Below are 16,161 nucleotides of genomic sequence, written 5' to 3' on the forward strand. Positions count from 1 at the left end.
TATATATTAGAAAACAAGATTGAAAATAAATGAATTAAACATTTAACTTAAGTCAGGTTACAGGGACAGAGGTCAGCGAGAACCAAAGCAACAAATCAAACCTAGCCCTGCCCTCCCTGGGCCCGACCCGGCTCCATCTTGTGGGCAACCGGATTGGGCATTAAAGAAAAATAATAATAATAATAAAACTAAACCAAAGTGTTCAGGGGAGGAATTAATAAGATAAAAGCAGAAAAGAAGTGAAATAGAAAATAATCCATAAATGAGTAAATGAATGAACAGATGACTAAATAAATAAAGTATACATGCTCACTACAACCAAAAGCTGGGGATGGTTTGGCTGGGTGGGTAGAGAGAGCATTTCATATCATACTCAGTTTACTTCTAAACTGTTTGAATCTTTTTTAATGAGAAAGCACTCATGTATTAGGTGTTATATAAAATGATACAAAATAATGTGAAAATACCTAAGAAATTTTAAGTAGGCTATAAATGTAAAACATAAAAAAGATTATTCTAATATTGATTCAGAGGTTATTCTTTATTTTCATTAAGATGGAAAAAGGTGCTTTAGTAAGTTAGAGTCCAGCCTGTATCTTCACTTGCAGAAACACTCTGTTGGGGGAGGGGACAGTACATCTCTCACTCCTGGACCTGCATTTCGTGGGCATTTAGTGCTTGTTTGGCAGATTCCACATCATTCATGCTCATCACTGAATTGTTCCTACTCAGCTGGCCCTGTGCTGTTTGACCCACTTGCCCAGGGCCCTGCCTAATGCCATCAGCCAGGCTGTCCTTTGGTCTGAGCTGTCCAGCTGGGCATCTCTGGGTGCCTCTGACAGCTCTGGGTGGCAGAGGGGCAGCTCAAGAGCCACTGGGATGGACAAAGACCTCTTCCTCCTCTCTTGTCAAGAACTGACAAGCTTTCAGTGTCTAAACTGGAAGTCGTAAGTTGAAACCTAGCACTTTTGGAGGCTGAGGTGGGAGGATCACTTGAGGGCAGAAGTTCAAGACCGGCCTGGGCAATAAAGCGAGACCCCGTCTCTAAAAAGAAACAGTAAATAAAACAAAAACAAAAACAAGAAAAAAACAAACAAAACAAAAAAACCATAAAGGCCAAATCGGGCTAGCAGGTATATTTTGTTTGGTCCACAGAAAATTGTGAATTAGTGGCCAACATAAAACAAATTGGGAGAAATCAAACACAATGAAACTCATATACCTGGCTTCTCTTAAACCTAGAAAGCCTGGCACTGGGCCCATGTTTCTACATGATGACAATCTATAATACTACGATTGTCTGCTACAGGCCCCGCCATTCCCTGATTTCTGATCCACCAGCCACATTCATGTGACTTAAAATATTCTTTTACATTAATACCATGTGCCAGAAACCCCAATATTTCAGGATCCAAACTACATCTCCCAAACTGACTCTTTTACCCCAGGCAGCACAAAGATTCTTTGGCAGATTATGTGTCCTGAGTCACAGTTTGGGAAATACTGTCACTGTAATTATAACTTAGTGAATGTGATGACTGAACTCGGCTTGTGTGGGCTGGCCAGGGTGCCTAATCAACATCTGTACCACTCACTCATTGATTCAATCATTCAGTCATTCAATTCACTTGCTCAACAAAGATTTATTTGCAAACTAACCCTATGACAGGCACTTTTGTAGGGACCAGAGACACAGTGGGCAATGAGACAGAGCACGAGTCTGCTACCACGAAGCTTAGATCTGGGATGGGGGAAGGGTGTTTGAAGCCCTAAACATCAAGATCTATGGAAATAGCTAGGCATGGAGTTGGGGCAGGGAGCAATGCACACCTGTAGTCCCAGCGACTGGGAAGACTGAGGCAAGAAGATTCCTTAAGCCCAGGAGTTCGAAGCTGTAGGGCTATGGTCCCCAACCCCTGTCCGTGGCTTGGTACTGGTCTGTGGCCTATTAGGAATCAGGCCGAGCGTTACCACCTGAGCTCCTCCTGCCGCCCCGCCCCATCTGTGGAAAAATTGTCTTCCATGAAACTTAGTAACTGGGTGGCCCCACAGCAGGAGGTGAGCAGTGGGCCAGCGAGGGAAGCTTCATCTGTATGTATAGCTGCTCCCCATTGCTCACATCACCACCTGAGCTCTACAACCCCCACCCCACCCCACACCCGGTCTGTGGAAAAACTGTCTTCCATGAAACCAGTCCCTGGTGCCAAAAAGGTTGGGGACCACTGCTGTAGGGCACTCTAAACATGCCTCTGACTAGCCACTGCACTCCAGCCTGGGAAACATAGCAAGACCCCATCTCTAAAAAAGAAATAGTCCTTAGATTTAGCAGGGAACCCATAAACTATTATGTATCTTCTACTCCATTGGATTTTGGAATATGGGAACAGAGTTTTCCTATAAACTCCACCTGGAATTTATAATTTCAGAGCTGGCAGGCACAGAAAATATCTAATTCACCCCTTCTTGTCAGAGGAGGGAATGGGGGGCTCCAAAACAGGGTGACTTAGCCAAGGCCCTACAGAGAGCTCATGGAAAAGCCCAAACTACCTTTTCCAGGCTTGCTGTATCTCAGTGACTTGCTCTTTCTACTCCCTAAAACAGGACTCGCAAACTCCAGTATCTTCAGGAGATGTACTAGAAAGCATCCAGATGAGTTGCAGTGTCACACAGGAGGCAATGGGGACCAGGACAAACTGGAGCGTGCACGCTCAGAAGAAAAGTTTTCTAATTCAAAAGCAAACAACAGTGATGACCACAGCACACCCGCAGGCTGGTCGACAGAGCACGTCTGGAGCTGGAGCCGGTTCCTCCAGTCACAAGTACAAGCCCTAGCCCTGTCCTTTGGCTACATTCCCGCCCATTCATCACTACATTTCTATCCTTATCTTGAATTTTCGCATGTTTTTCAAGTCATCCCTGATAAGAACGCCTCTCCTACATGCCTCTATTTTCCCTGCATTGTTTTTTTCTCAAGTTTGAGCCACATTTTGAAATGTGACCAGAGTGAGGACAACCAAAGAGGATGGATGCATATATTTTCATGATATAATGCTGTCTTAATATCATAACACAAAATTAATTTTCTATTTAGCTAAAATCCACCTTTTTAAATAGTCAAAAACCTAAATAGTTTCATACGAAAATATTTCTAAGATATATTGGCTTCCTTGTCTTCTTAAAAGAGTACGTTGAATATAATTTAGTCTTTTCCTGATGCTAATGGTTAATATTTTAGATCGAAACTGACCGATAATAGAGGAGATATTGTCAAGAGCTATTATGTTTCTGTATCTTTCGCATATTATATATTTTTTAAATTTTTAATTATTATGGGTACATAACAGTTGTACGTGTTTATAGCGTATCGTGTATTATATTTTTAAGTGCTATCCTCTCCCTCTTGGGTTTCTAGAAGTACAGGATATGGTTTCACAGAAAAGAGTAGGAACGCCCGCCCAACCAATTCTGTATCTTTCTGGCCTTGAAGAGCTTTTCTTTCTGCTTTTTTCAGAGACACCCAGGCTGGAGTGCAGTGGTACGATCAGAGCTCACTGGAGCCTTGAACTTTTGGACTTCAAGGAACCCTCCCCTCTCGGCCTCCCTAAGTACTGGGCTTACAGGCGTGAGCCACTGTGCCTGGCCTAGAAGAGCTTTCAACTTTGATTTTTTAAACTTCTTTCTTTTATAGTCCCCAAATCCAAGCCACAAAGTCCAAAATATCTAAAAAAAAAAATGTTCCTTCTATTCAAGGTGTACCCTAATCTTCAGGCCTCTCGTTTAGAATCCACTGGGATTTCTTTTGTTAAAAAATGTGCTGCCTCCTATATACACATTCCATTAGCTTAAAAATTAGGCCTAAAATATGCATTTTAAACAAATATCCTAAGTGATTCTTGTGCACGTGGAACTTGGAGAACCACCATTCTGCCTTCTCCTTGTAACTGTGGTTTGCGAACATAGCTGCAAATTACAGTCAGGTGAGCAGCTTCAATAAAGGAATAATGGCTGAGTCCAAACGCAGAGTCAGAATCAGAAGCAGAATTTGTGCTTTTATCTACTAATTTTTTACTCTTTATTTTGGGATAATTGTAGATTTCACATGTCATTCGTTTCCCCTAATGGTAACTTCTCGCATAACTATAGTGCAACTTCAGAGTCGGGAAACCGACACTGATATAATCTTACTATGGTAACTAGGTCTCCTTTTTTACTTTTCTCTTTTTCTTCTTTTGCTGATGCTTAATTCTACCCAAGCAGGTCATTTCCTCTTTAATGCGCTTTTTTTTTTATTTTGAAAAAATGTAAAACCCACAGAAAATTTACGTTAGTATAATGAGCACTCAAATATCCTTTACCTGCAATTACATTTGTTAATATTTGGCCACCTTTCTCTCTCTCTCCTCCTCCTCCTTTCTCCTCAATATGTACACACACATTCTTTATTCTGACCCATTTATGCACTAGTTATTGACATTTCAACCCCTCATGCCTGCACAACTCAGCAGGTGTCTCCTGAGAACAAGGACATTCTCTTACCTGGCCACAATGTAACTATTGAGCTCAGGAAATTTAATGTCTATACAATATCATTATTTAATGCAATATAGCCCATTTTCAAATTTCATTAATTTCCTAAAACTATTCTTAAATTTAGCAATTCCTCCCCCTCCTTGGATCTTACACATCATTATTGTGATATCTCTTTATCCTGCATTCATCTAGAACAGTCTCCTTTCTTTGTCTCTCATGCCACTGACATTTATGAAGACTCCAGGCCAGTTGTTTTATAGATTGCTCCCCAATTTGGGTTTGTTTGGTTGTTTCCTCATTGGATTTTGGTTTTGAAAAACGTTTTTCATCCATGTTCTCAGCTATGGGTTCACTGGGGAGACATCTGGCTAAGGAGAGTTTCTCTCTATCATTGTTTAAAACACCATTAAGCATAACTGATGGATGGTCACCTCTGAACACCTTGCTCCCAGGCAGAACATCAATAATATTCGCAACAGACTGTGGCACGTTCTGAAGCAGAAATAGGTCAGCACCATTCTCAGCCTGTGACTGTTAATTCCAAAGAACAAGCAGTCACGGAACCTGGACCTTCAGAGTGGGCTTCCCTGAGGCCTGAATGAGCAACATCATTTCTCTGTTCCTCAGTTTCTCCAAACTATAACATGGGAATGAAAATACCTAGCACTTAACTCACAGGGTTAATATAGTGATGGATGTTACATGCTCAACATGGTGCTCAGCACTTAGTAAGTGCTCATTTAATGTGAGATTTTATGCTTATTTTTTTTTTAAATAATGTCATTAAGTGACATCTCTCATGTGTTATTTTAAATCTTCTGGTGGGTGGGTCAGAGGGTTTTTTTGTTAAAGCTAAATGCTGTTGTTAATCTGTATTGTTTTCATAGAACCTCTTGCAGGACCCATTTTATGGGACAGCTGCTTGGCTGTGGAAGAGACCCAAGCCCTTCAAGGTGAGGATGTTGAAAATCGATCTTACCATTACATCCTGAATGGTCAAGAGGATCCTTTCTTTGTCCGTATTGCTTGGAGGGTCAGAATGTCCCTGTGTGTTCAGAAGAGAGCAATTAAAATCACAGGGCATGGTCCTGGTGGGAGACTTGGTATCTCAGAGACAAGCACAGAGAAGTGGGCATGGTCAAAGCAACTTACTGTCCCTGAAGACAGGCTGAGGCCTCGTTCTTCTCTTGGTCTCCCTGCCTCCTGCCTCTCCTCACTAAATCACCCTGTGATCTCACTCCCAAAATAGACCCGATTGCACTAAATTCCTGCTGTATCAACATCACTGAAGACACAGCTAGTCAGGACTGAAACTCAGGCTGCCAACTCCCGATACAGTGCTCTGAACCACTGGGCTGGCTATACATTGGTTGAGTGAGGATCAGTGTGGAAAGATGCCCATGGTATGTTGTTGAGTAAAAAAAAAAAAAAAATGGGATTATGAAATAGAATGGATGGTATAATCTCATTTCTGTTAATATAACAATTAAAAAGTTTTTAAGGCCAGGCGCAGTGGCTCACGCCTGTAATCCTAGCACTCTGGGAGGCCAAGGCGGGTGGATCGCTCAAGGTCAGGAGTTCAAGACCAGCCTGAACAAGAGCGAGACCCCTGTCTCTACTAAAAAATAGAAAGAAATTATCTGGAAAACTAAAAAATATATATATATAGAAAAAATTAGCCAGGCATGGTGGAGCATGCCTGCAGTCCCGGCTACCTGGGAGGCTGAGGCAGGAGTTTGAGGTTGCTGTGAGCTAGGCTGACGCCACGGCACTCTAGCCCAGGCAACAGAGCCAGACTCTGTCTCAAAAAAAAAAAAAAAAAGGTTTTAAAGGCACTCATCAGAGATGATTTATTTGGTAGTCCCAAACAGCAGAAGCACTCAAGCAGTGGAATTTTCCTAAAAGCAATCCCTCATTTTTTAAGTCTCCCCATTGAAATGAATGAAGGAGGACAGAAGGGATTTGCGGCAGAGCCCTGCTGGGGGCGGGGTAGGGGCAGGCCATTCCGCTGGAGGTGCTTTGCCAAGGATGATGGCCTTTAGTTGTTTATATGTGTCAGTAATAATGGCGACTTTAAGACATTGAATTGTAATTGGGGGAAAATACCTAATTTACCCCATTCTGGGATCCACCCATTGGAAAGAGAAACTCAGAAGGCATTCCAGAAGAAGTCAGGGTGGTCAAGTCTTCCTGCCATCTGTCATGTTCCCAGGGACTTACCAGGTAACTGAACTTGGGACATATCACTCATTGGGAACGAGACAGGACTGAGACATTCCCTATCCACTATCTTCTCTTGGATATAATGAGAGACGCCATTTTTAGTCTAGACGGTGATGCACTCACCTACTCACAATAATTATCTCTGGGGCACAGGGGATGATGAGAGGATTTTTCTTTGTATTAATATCATTTGAATTTTTTATATCGATCATGTTATACTGGGAAAATAAGATATCTAAAAATATACACTTTGTTTTGTTCCTGATACTTCTTCCACGGAGCCAGTATCACTGAAATGGAGATCGTATTATCCACTGCAGCACACAGCCACGTCCCAGTGAAAGCCGACACGACTGAGACCTGGCACTTCGGTGGTACTCTCTGGAAAGAGGGACCCTCCTTTCACTGGAGTTGTGAAACCGCTCAAAACCCTGCGATGGTTTCCTGTCTCACTGAAAGACATTCCTGCATCTTATGCCACAGCCCTCAAGCCCGATGTAGTCTGACCCTGACTGCTTCTCTGACCTCACCCCCTCTTCCTCACTCCCCCACTGGCCACGCTGGCCTCCTCGCTGGCGCTTCCCCTGCCCCCAGGGCCTTTTCACTGCTCCTGGTGCCTAGAAGGCTCTTCTCTACCTGGCTCACTCCTTTCCTTCCTTGAGGTCTCTACTCAAATATCACCCCATCAAGGGGACGCCCCTGCCCATCCTTCTCTGTCCCCTTTCTCCGCTTTATTTTTAGCAGCCCTGTCACCTCTTGGCACATCATGTACTCATTTATCTTCTGCTTTATCTTCAGTGTCTGGAACAGTGCCCGCAACTGTGGCACATTGGGGCACACAGCCCTGTCTAAGGGGACAGCTGCTCCTCAGCTCTAGTCATTGTTGGCATGTAAGAATGTGGACACCCCCCAAATCCCCCAATTTTTCAAGCCCCCAATTCAGATGTTCGCATGGAATCTCCTGATTCTTAAATGTCAGCTAGTAATTCACAGCTTTTAAAAGCACCGTGCGAGTCGACGGGGTGCAGGCCAACAGAACGTGTCTGCAGCATGCTGGTCTGTGAACTCAGAGCCGGCAAGAAATTGCAGTTCACTGAGGATGTGATTGAAGGCGAGAGGCCGGTGTGTTTCAACAGTGAAGGTCAGATGAAAAGTACATACGCGGACACGCATTTCCTTTTGCTCCATTTCAGGCTGCACTTGCAAACAGTGTGAGGTGGCTGAGTATATTTAGCCACGTGCCTTTTTTTTTTTCTTTTCCTGTTCAGATTGCATCTCTTAAGACTTCTGCCTTTCCCAAAAACCGGCACTGCCATTTTACTCCTTCGCTTTGCAGGAAAATAACTCCAACGGGAAATTGACTGTGAAGCCTTATGGAGTGCCCCCTCAAGATGGGGGAGAAAAAAAAAGAAAGAAAGAAATATAATCAAGCACTCCGAGTGGAGAAAATTAAGTGCCGTGGAGCAGCAGCCATGCCAATTCCGAGCACGTGCACAAGGGAATGCTAATGGAACCTAATAGCTTACGAGGGACGCGGCGGCTGCCTGCGTTGCAGGGAGTCCGGGAGCTCGCGAAGGAAGGACTGCATGTTAATTGAACGAGAGGTGCCCGATGCTTGACCAAAGGCAAACAACCACGGCCTCTTGCTTGAAGGGCACACGCACGTTCTGTGACACGGGGCTGGGCTGGGACTGTAACAGACTGGCCCGTGGCTAAAACCAAGCCCCCAAATGAAGAGAAACTGATGACTGTTTGGCACAGACCGATCCCGAGCAGAGGCTGTTTGGTTGATTCAAAAGCAAAGAGTGTGTGGTGTGTGTGTGTGTGTGTGTGTGTGTGTGTGTGTGTGTGTGTGTGTGTGTTGTGTGGGAGGTGGGCTTTAAAGGTAATAAAGCCCACAAGTTCGCCTACCATTTAAATCTCACTTTTATGGACTAGGTAGGGAAACAGGTCATGGGGTCATTCCATAGAAATGGACTTTTATCCAGCCTGAAGCAAGAGTGAGACCTCATCTCTGCTAAAAATAGAAAAATTAGCCCGGTGTCATGGCGCACGCCTGCAGTCCCAGCTGCTCGGGAGGCTGAGGCTGGAGGATCGCTTGAGCCCAGGAGTTTGAGGTTGCAGTAAGCTATGATGACGCCACTGCACTCTAGCCCAGATGACAGAGCACTCTAGCCCGGGTGACAGAGTGAGACCTTGTTTCAGAAAAAAAAGAAAGGAGGGAAAAAAAAAAAAAGAAAAGAAAAGAAAAGAAAGGGACTTTTATTTCCTTTTTCAGGAAGACAAAAATTTCCAATTAACTCTCGGGCTTTTTGCAACCAGGATGTGAAACAAAGTGATCCTTGCTCCTTACCCACATGCAACAAAAATTAGAGGAACGTTTCCTAGACAGCATTCCCATCTCCTTTATGAGCCATTTTCTTTTCATAAAAGCAACACGCGGAGGCAAGACTCTGCCCTTGCGGTGAGGCTATTGAATCTGCAGCTCTAGCAAATGAGGCAGGGTCTGGCTTAGCAACTTGACTTTGACCTGCCACTTCCTGATCATTTTGCTTGTACATAACCATGGAGATGATCTACTCATTCTAATTATAAAAACAATGCCCTTGGAATAAAGTTCAACCTTCCACCCCACCTCCATCCCAGGCCTGTTCTGTTTTCTTTAGAGAACTTATGGCTACCTGAAATTACCCTATTGCTTATTTCTTGCTTTTTTTTTTTTATTGTCTGTCCCCTTTGGTCTATAAGTTGCTTAGGAATAGACATCGCATCAGTTTTATTCATTTCCAGATCTCTGGTGCCTAGGACAAAGCCTGATGCTCAAAAATAGGTGCTCAACAAATGCCTGTTGGAGGAAAGACTAGGATATACTTTTGCAGCTCGAAGGATTTCAGAAGTGAAATGGCAGTTCGAGGAAGGGGAGTAAAATGCCCCGTCGTCACCCTTGTCAGCCACTAAACCGACACAGACACTGAGCTATAGCTGCACGGGCTTCTTGGATTTACACGCATGGCTTCTGCTGCCCCAGGTGATGATATTCAAAATATTTAACAGGTGCCTGTATATACGTGTGGACAGGCTGGTATCAGCTCTGCCTGCCTGCCCCACCTCCTTGCTCCTCAAACTCATACCCAGCTTCTAGGGCCCAGGGCAAATGTCACTCCCTCTGGATGTTGGGGTAGCTTAGAAACGTTGGGGTGACCTAGGGAGATCGCTGGCCTGGAGCAATTTTCTGCCCCAGGAGAGAAACTGTTTTCAGTTCCTCCTGCCCTTGGAATGTCCTTACCATTTGGAAAACAGCCACGTCTATGCAGACTGTCATGTCCGCAGAGGTTTCTACGCCAGCAATCTCCCTAGGTCACCCCAACATTTCTAAGCTACCCCAACATCTAGGAAGTCTTCCAGGGTGCTCTGCCCCGCCTCTCTGCACTCTCTTGCTGTACAGGGATTGCCCGCTGTTGACCCTTTCCGGTCAGACACCAGCCACCCGGTCTCTGCACGCTGACCTCCTAGCCCACGGTTTGTGTGCCCACCAAAGTGTGTGAAATGAACGCAAGAGTGAAGGAAAGCAGGGGTGAGTAAAGGAAGAAATAACGGTCAGACAGTGTCCCCAAGGGCCACTGCAGCACGAAGCTGAGGCCAGTCCCTACCTGCAGATGACCCTCAGAAGCATCCTTTGCCTTGATCGTCACGTCCCCACACGGCTCAAAATCTTCCGAATAGTCCAGAGGAGGTTCGATGTGGAGCCGTGGGCCAGCTTCTGTTCTGATCTGCACGGATTCCTAGATACAAAAATTCAGACCGTTTCAGATACGGTGGCATGAACACCTTTATTCCTCCGAGGGGCAAGGACTGGCAGTGGAGGGTGGAGCCCAGAACCCCAGGACTTAGATTCCGCAGGCCGTGCGCCTACACGGAATCGCAGTGTGTCACAACGGACGCTGGCCCAGCAGCACCCACCCCGCACGGGCCAGCACCAGTCTCGACTGCTTCTTACCGTCCGAAGTGTGCTTAGTAGAATTTTAAAAAATAACTTCTCGGTTTGAAATTATTTATCAGTAGACTTTTAGCAGGTGTTAAACTTTTCAAAAAGAGCTTTGTGATCAAATTCCTTTGGGAAACCCTGGCCACATATACACACACTACGGATATCCTACAATGGAACGTTCTGGACTGTGGAAGCGGTGCGGTGGGGCCTTTCTTCTGGCATTCCTGGGATCATTCTTTGGGAAACGAACTCATTGGCCCCACCTGGCAGACGCTGGGCTGCCTCCCAACATCCGTTGTCCCCTTCTTCCCTTGCATTGTTTCCAGATGGTGCACTTGGCATTCCCAGCCTCCCCTGCAGCCGGGAGGGACCATGTGGACACGTCTGGCAAATGAGGTGGGGTGGGAGGGAGAAAGGTGCACTGCATCCTCCAGGTGTTCCCTTAAAGGGAAGGGGCCAGCCTCCCCATAACCTGCTCCCCATCCTGCCAGCTGGAGCGTGGAGGGGTGAGCTGCCTGGCTCCAGGGGAGGAAAGCAACAGCTGGAGGATGGCAGAGCAACAAGGCCATTAGTGCCTGGGCTCCTTGATGACCTCTTGGGGTGGGGTGACTGCCCCCATCTAAGCAGTGTCATGTCAGAGACATCAGCTGTCCTGTAGCTAAAGCCACTGTTACTTGGGTCTTCCTGTGGGAGCAGCCAAACCTGCGCCTTAACCAACACTCCCGGCACGCACAATACTCTACAGTCTGGCCACAGCCTGTCTTCCTGCAGACTCCTGTGCGTACAATCACATGTCTGACAATTAGGCCAAAAAGAACTGCTTCCAGGGCCCCGCAATCCCCAGCTCTGTCAGTCCAGCATCCAGGCTCTGTCCTCTGGGAAATGCCTCCCCTGTTTTCTTCTGGGGCCCATTTCCTTCCCCACTGTCAGTCCATGTGTGGCCCAGTGATGGGGATGTGAGGCAGGCCTGGCCAGCCCATTCCACCCCTCATAACATGCCCTGGCCAGCTGGTTCAGGGATGGAAATGGACCTAAGGCAGCCAATGAGAACAGCCCTGGACTCCTGTTAGAATGGTGGGGAAGAGGTGCCCTCTTCCTGCAGGGATGCTAAGCTAAAGGGAAGTCTGCCAGGAGCTGCTGGGGACCATCCTTCCCCGAACACAGAGAGAGCAAAGAATGCTGAAAAGCTGAAGCCAAGTCCTGATGAGTTTTTTTAGGACCCCTGCATCCAGCCGCACCTGAAGCAAGCCCCACTGAAACTTCCTTTTTTGCTCAAGCCAATGTAAATAGGATTTATGTTATTTGTGATAGAGTCTTGACCCTCCTCTGTGCCCTAAACTCTCCTACCCCTGTGCCTTTGCTCATGCTATTTTCCCAATCTTAAGTCCATTCTCCCAAATCTTCTCCATGTACCCACACCCTACCTGACCAGTTTTGGGGACACTGCTCTCTCTCTGTCTACCCAGCATCTGTCCACTGCCTGGTTCTGTTGAGGTGGCAACGTGCCCTGTTAGGATGGCGACATTGCTTGCAGCTCGTGAAGGCCAAATAAATGATCCAGGTGTGACAATGCCACTGGTTAGATGCCCCCAGGGGGGGAGCTTCTGAGAAATCTCTGTTTTCCTGGTAATCAGGACAGACTCAGTGATAGAGGATATTTGTGCTTTATCCTTCCACCCTTCTTCCCGCCTGGAATGGGGATGGGTGTTTGGGAGCAGAGCAGCCATCTCATGAGAATAAGGAAGACAGCCACACACCGAAGGGGGCCCAGTGGAAACACAGAGGAGCCCACCGGGTTCCTGGTGGCGTCATCCACTCGTCCCAGGAGCTGCCTCCAAACGCCTTGTTCACAAGAGAACAGCAGCAACTAAAGCCACAGTCTTTAAGCCCAGCTTCTGTTGCATGCAGCACCTCCAGCCCAGTGCCCTCCGGGCACTCGCCATTTTTGTGGTTATATTACAGTTGCTCCTGCATGGGGAAGGGCCTGAGTTCCAAACTCAGGCAAACTGGTTCAATTCTTGGAACCTCATGCTTATTCCCTGGGTGACCCTGAACAAGTCACCTAACCTCCCTGGATACCAGTTTCCACGTCTGTTAAGATGGCACTCATGAGACCATCATCGCAGAGCTGCCAAGAGGATGGCACGCCGTGATGCGGTCTGAGCCCTCAGCGTGGGGCTTTGGCACACAGCACAGTGAGGTTGTGCCTATTCACGTGGCATCCACTCTACACAGGCGGCCAGACCTCTCTCAGGCATTTATTTTGTTACAACGTGGCCCCAAAAGCAAGTCAACTCTGCCATCTGGTAGTGAACTGGAGAAACCACCATCCGTTCGGGGGCTGGAGGGAAAGCTGGCTGTGCTGGGTTCAGCACGCAGGGCCTGGGCAGGGTGGAGGTGGGCGAGGGCCCAGAGTGCGGTGTGTAAGGAGGCCGCGCTCTCAGGCGCTGACCTGCACGTGCACACATCCGAGAGTGAGGCCTCCTGAAATATTCTGCTCCAGGTGCCTTGCTTACCTCATTCTAGTCCTGGCCCTGTGACTGAGGGATGGAAGAGGACACAAAGTCACGTGTTTGGACTTCACGACCCATCTAAGGGACAGTCAAGGGTAATACAGGTCATGCATTTCCCCTGACGCCCTGGAGTTAGAACCTTTCACCCCTGTAAAAGTCAATTTCCCCCATGCTTAGTAAACATAGCTATTATCTTGATGATGAAGAAAATGATGTCAGCGACTTACTGCCAGGCAGACTCTCAGCAGCTTAGGACAGGTCTCCTTTCTGATGAAAGTTCACCATGCCCGGCCCCCTGAATTGGCGCTTTCATGCTAGGTAGGTGCTGTGCCACTTAAAGGGGACCAAGCGTCACTCCAAGCCCTAGGTACATTCGCTCATTTAGTTCTTACAGCAACCCCAGGGGGGAATCGTGGGACAAGGGAACAAGCCACTTGCCCACGGCCACGCAGCTAGGAAGCCACAGAGCCTAATCAGAGGCCTGCGTGTAAACAAGGGGTGGGCCGGCACTTACTGTAAAGGGCCAGAGGGGACATATTTTAGGCTTTGCGAGCCATGTGGTCTCTGTTGGGGTACTCAGCAGTCCCCCTGCAGGTCAAAAGCAGCCGGACAGTGCCTAAGTAAATGGGTGGTTGTGTTTCCACAACCCTTTATGGACACAAACAGGCTGAAGTTGGATTTGGCCCAAAGTTGTAGTTTGTGGACCGACCCTTGTTCTAAATTCCCGTACTGTACTGCCTCCAGCAGGCGCATTGAAGAATAAACGTGTCCATCCTGGGCTACCATGGCCTTTAGAGAGAGTGGATGGGATTAGAGAATTTCCGGAAAATATCTAACACACAAAAAGGAGGCAGGGGCTGAGCTACAGATCACTCGAGGAAAAGACCTCGGAGAGAGAGTGCATAGGGGCTGATACAAGGCAGCTGGGGGTCTCCCTGGGAGAAGGGGGAGGAGAAGGGGTGCAGAAGGAAGGGGCCACGGGACATATTCCTCCTTAAGGAGATCCAGTTACTCTGAGATGCCCCTCCCTGCCCCCAGTGTCCCGTGCTGTGTCTGGACCCCCTCACATTCCCTCCATCCTCTGATCCCCGCCCCAACCGCCCTCTTGACATCTGCCTTGTCGCCCTGAGCTCCAGCTCCAAGTGTGCCGTGTTCCTCCCAGGATTTGTCAGCTTGCTCTCAGAGGACGTGTCAGCCTCAGCGCTGGGGGCCGTGGAGGGAATACACTGATGGAACACAGAACATGAGGGTTTCCAGGTCAGGAGGTTCCTGGAGGCCTCCTGCCTCGGCTGGGATGCAGCCGTAAAGCCTTTGAAGTTCATTGCTGAGATGGATTTTCCATGATACCTCCTGGGAGAGCACACTCCGCCCCCTGCCCCAGGAACCACTCAGTAATGTTTAGGCGGCCCTCTAGCTGGGGAAGAGTCAGGGCGAGAGAGGGGGAGGAAGGGAGGCCCCTGGGCACAGCCCGGGCCTGGGGAGGAGCTAGGGCCTGGGTGCAGCCGGCCTCTCCATGGGTTTCTAGTCCTTTGTCTAGAAAAGGAGGGGCTGGGACCAGGGCCTTGCTACTCTAAGCATGGTCTCTGGACCGCAGCACTGGCCTCTTCTGGGAATTTGTGAAAAATGCAGAATTTCAGGCCCCACCTCAACCCTGGGAATCAGAATCTACATTTTAACAAAACCCAAGGTGATTTACACATGCCTTCAATCTCACATAGCACGAGGTCAGGAGATCTATGAGGCTCTGCGGTGGCTCCTGTTGTTTCTGCCTGCCTGGCACACATTCCCCTGTCTTCTGGTAAAAACAGCCTGGTTTTCTTTTGGGAAGTCTCTCCCCTTCCTGCCCCCAACCCAAGTAGTTCAGGTGGAAATAAATCCCCACCCCCACTCCGTGGATGAAGCATGTGACCCAGGTCTGGACAATCAGAGCCTGAGATTCCCCTGGCCCATGGTATTGGTTCAGGGGAACCCAAGAGACAGAGCAGCAGGGTGACAGGATGAAGTGGGGAGCTGCTGGTGGCCACCCAGGTACCACACGGGGCACAGCGGGGATGGGAGAGTTGAGAGATGAGGAATGAGTCCTGCCACGTTGTTCGAGCTCCTGGGCCAACTCACGTCTGAATGTAAGAGACAGCTGGGATGAACGCAACTCCGCTGGCCTCGGACTGGAATCAGAAACGTGAGACAGAGCTCCAGCATTCACCGAGAGCCCGGCTGTGTCTCTCTCTTCTGCAGTTTCCCCATCTGCCCTTCCCAGCAGTTTAGCACAACTGTGCACATGCCACCAAGGTGTCAGGACACAGGTTTGCAGTCGGTACTAACGCACTTAATCAGTGAGTCCTTACTGAGCACTGGCTGCATACAAGGTTCTGGAAACGTGGCGAGACAAAAAGATTTTAAAACCAATGCCCTGCCCTCAAGGAGGTCACATGGCACACATAATGGAAGAATGTGTTTATGAAGCAACATGTGACAAAGTTAATGTGGTCCAGAAAGAGTTTCTAAGGCTGAGTGGGCGCCGGGGAGAGGAATAAATAGTCCCTCCATCTGGTTTACTCTCCCGCCCCCAGTCCCAGGGAGGCTCCTCTGCCCCCACGGAGAGGAGATTTTGTGAGCAGCCCCCCACACACGAGAAGGCTCACCTCCCAGTGCGGAGCCTGGGCTGGCAGGTTCCAGCCCAGCCCCCAGGCCGTGCACACACGCTGCCTCCTACCTCCCCGCCCTTGCAAAGGCTGATGACTGTGCTCCTGGCTTGGCACACTGCGGTACCCGAGTGGGTGTTTCTAAGCGGCCGCTCTTTCCTGCCTACTTGCAGCACCCAGACCTGGGTAGACCCTTGCAGGATCGATCACACATCCGAAGGGAATTTAAAAGCCCTGCTACCCTCCAAAACCCATGTTCCCATTT

At 48.1% G+C, this 16,161-nt stretch overlaps 1 protein-coding gene across 1 annotated transcript in view; it reads right to left on the minus strand.

Moving 5' to 3' along the window:
- Window positions 1-16,161, minus strand: part of KIAA0556 (KIAA0556 ortholog) — a 184,872-nt gene that overhangs the window by 106,827 nt on the left and 61,884 nt on the right. Inside the window, exon 6 of the mRNA XM_012644954.1 lies at window positions 10,404-10,535. Coding sequence (XP_012500408.1) covers window positions 10,404-10,535 — 132 coding nt within the window. The remainder of the gene's footprint in view (window positions 1-10,403; window positions 10,536-16,161) is intronic.

Source organism: Propithecus coquereli, unplaced genomic scaffold (assembly GCF_000956105.1).
Source record: "Propithecus coquereli isolate 6110/MARCELLA unplaced genomic scaffold, Pcoq_1.0 Scaffold223, whole genome shotgun sequence".
NCBI classification, from domain to species: Eukaryota; Metazoa; Chordata; class Mammalia; order Primates; family Indriidae; genus Propithecus; species Propithecus coquereli.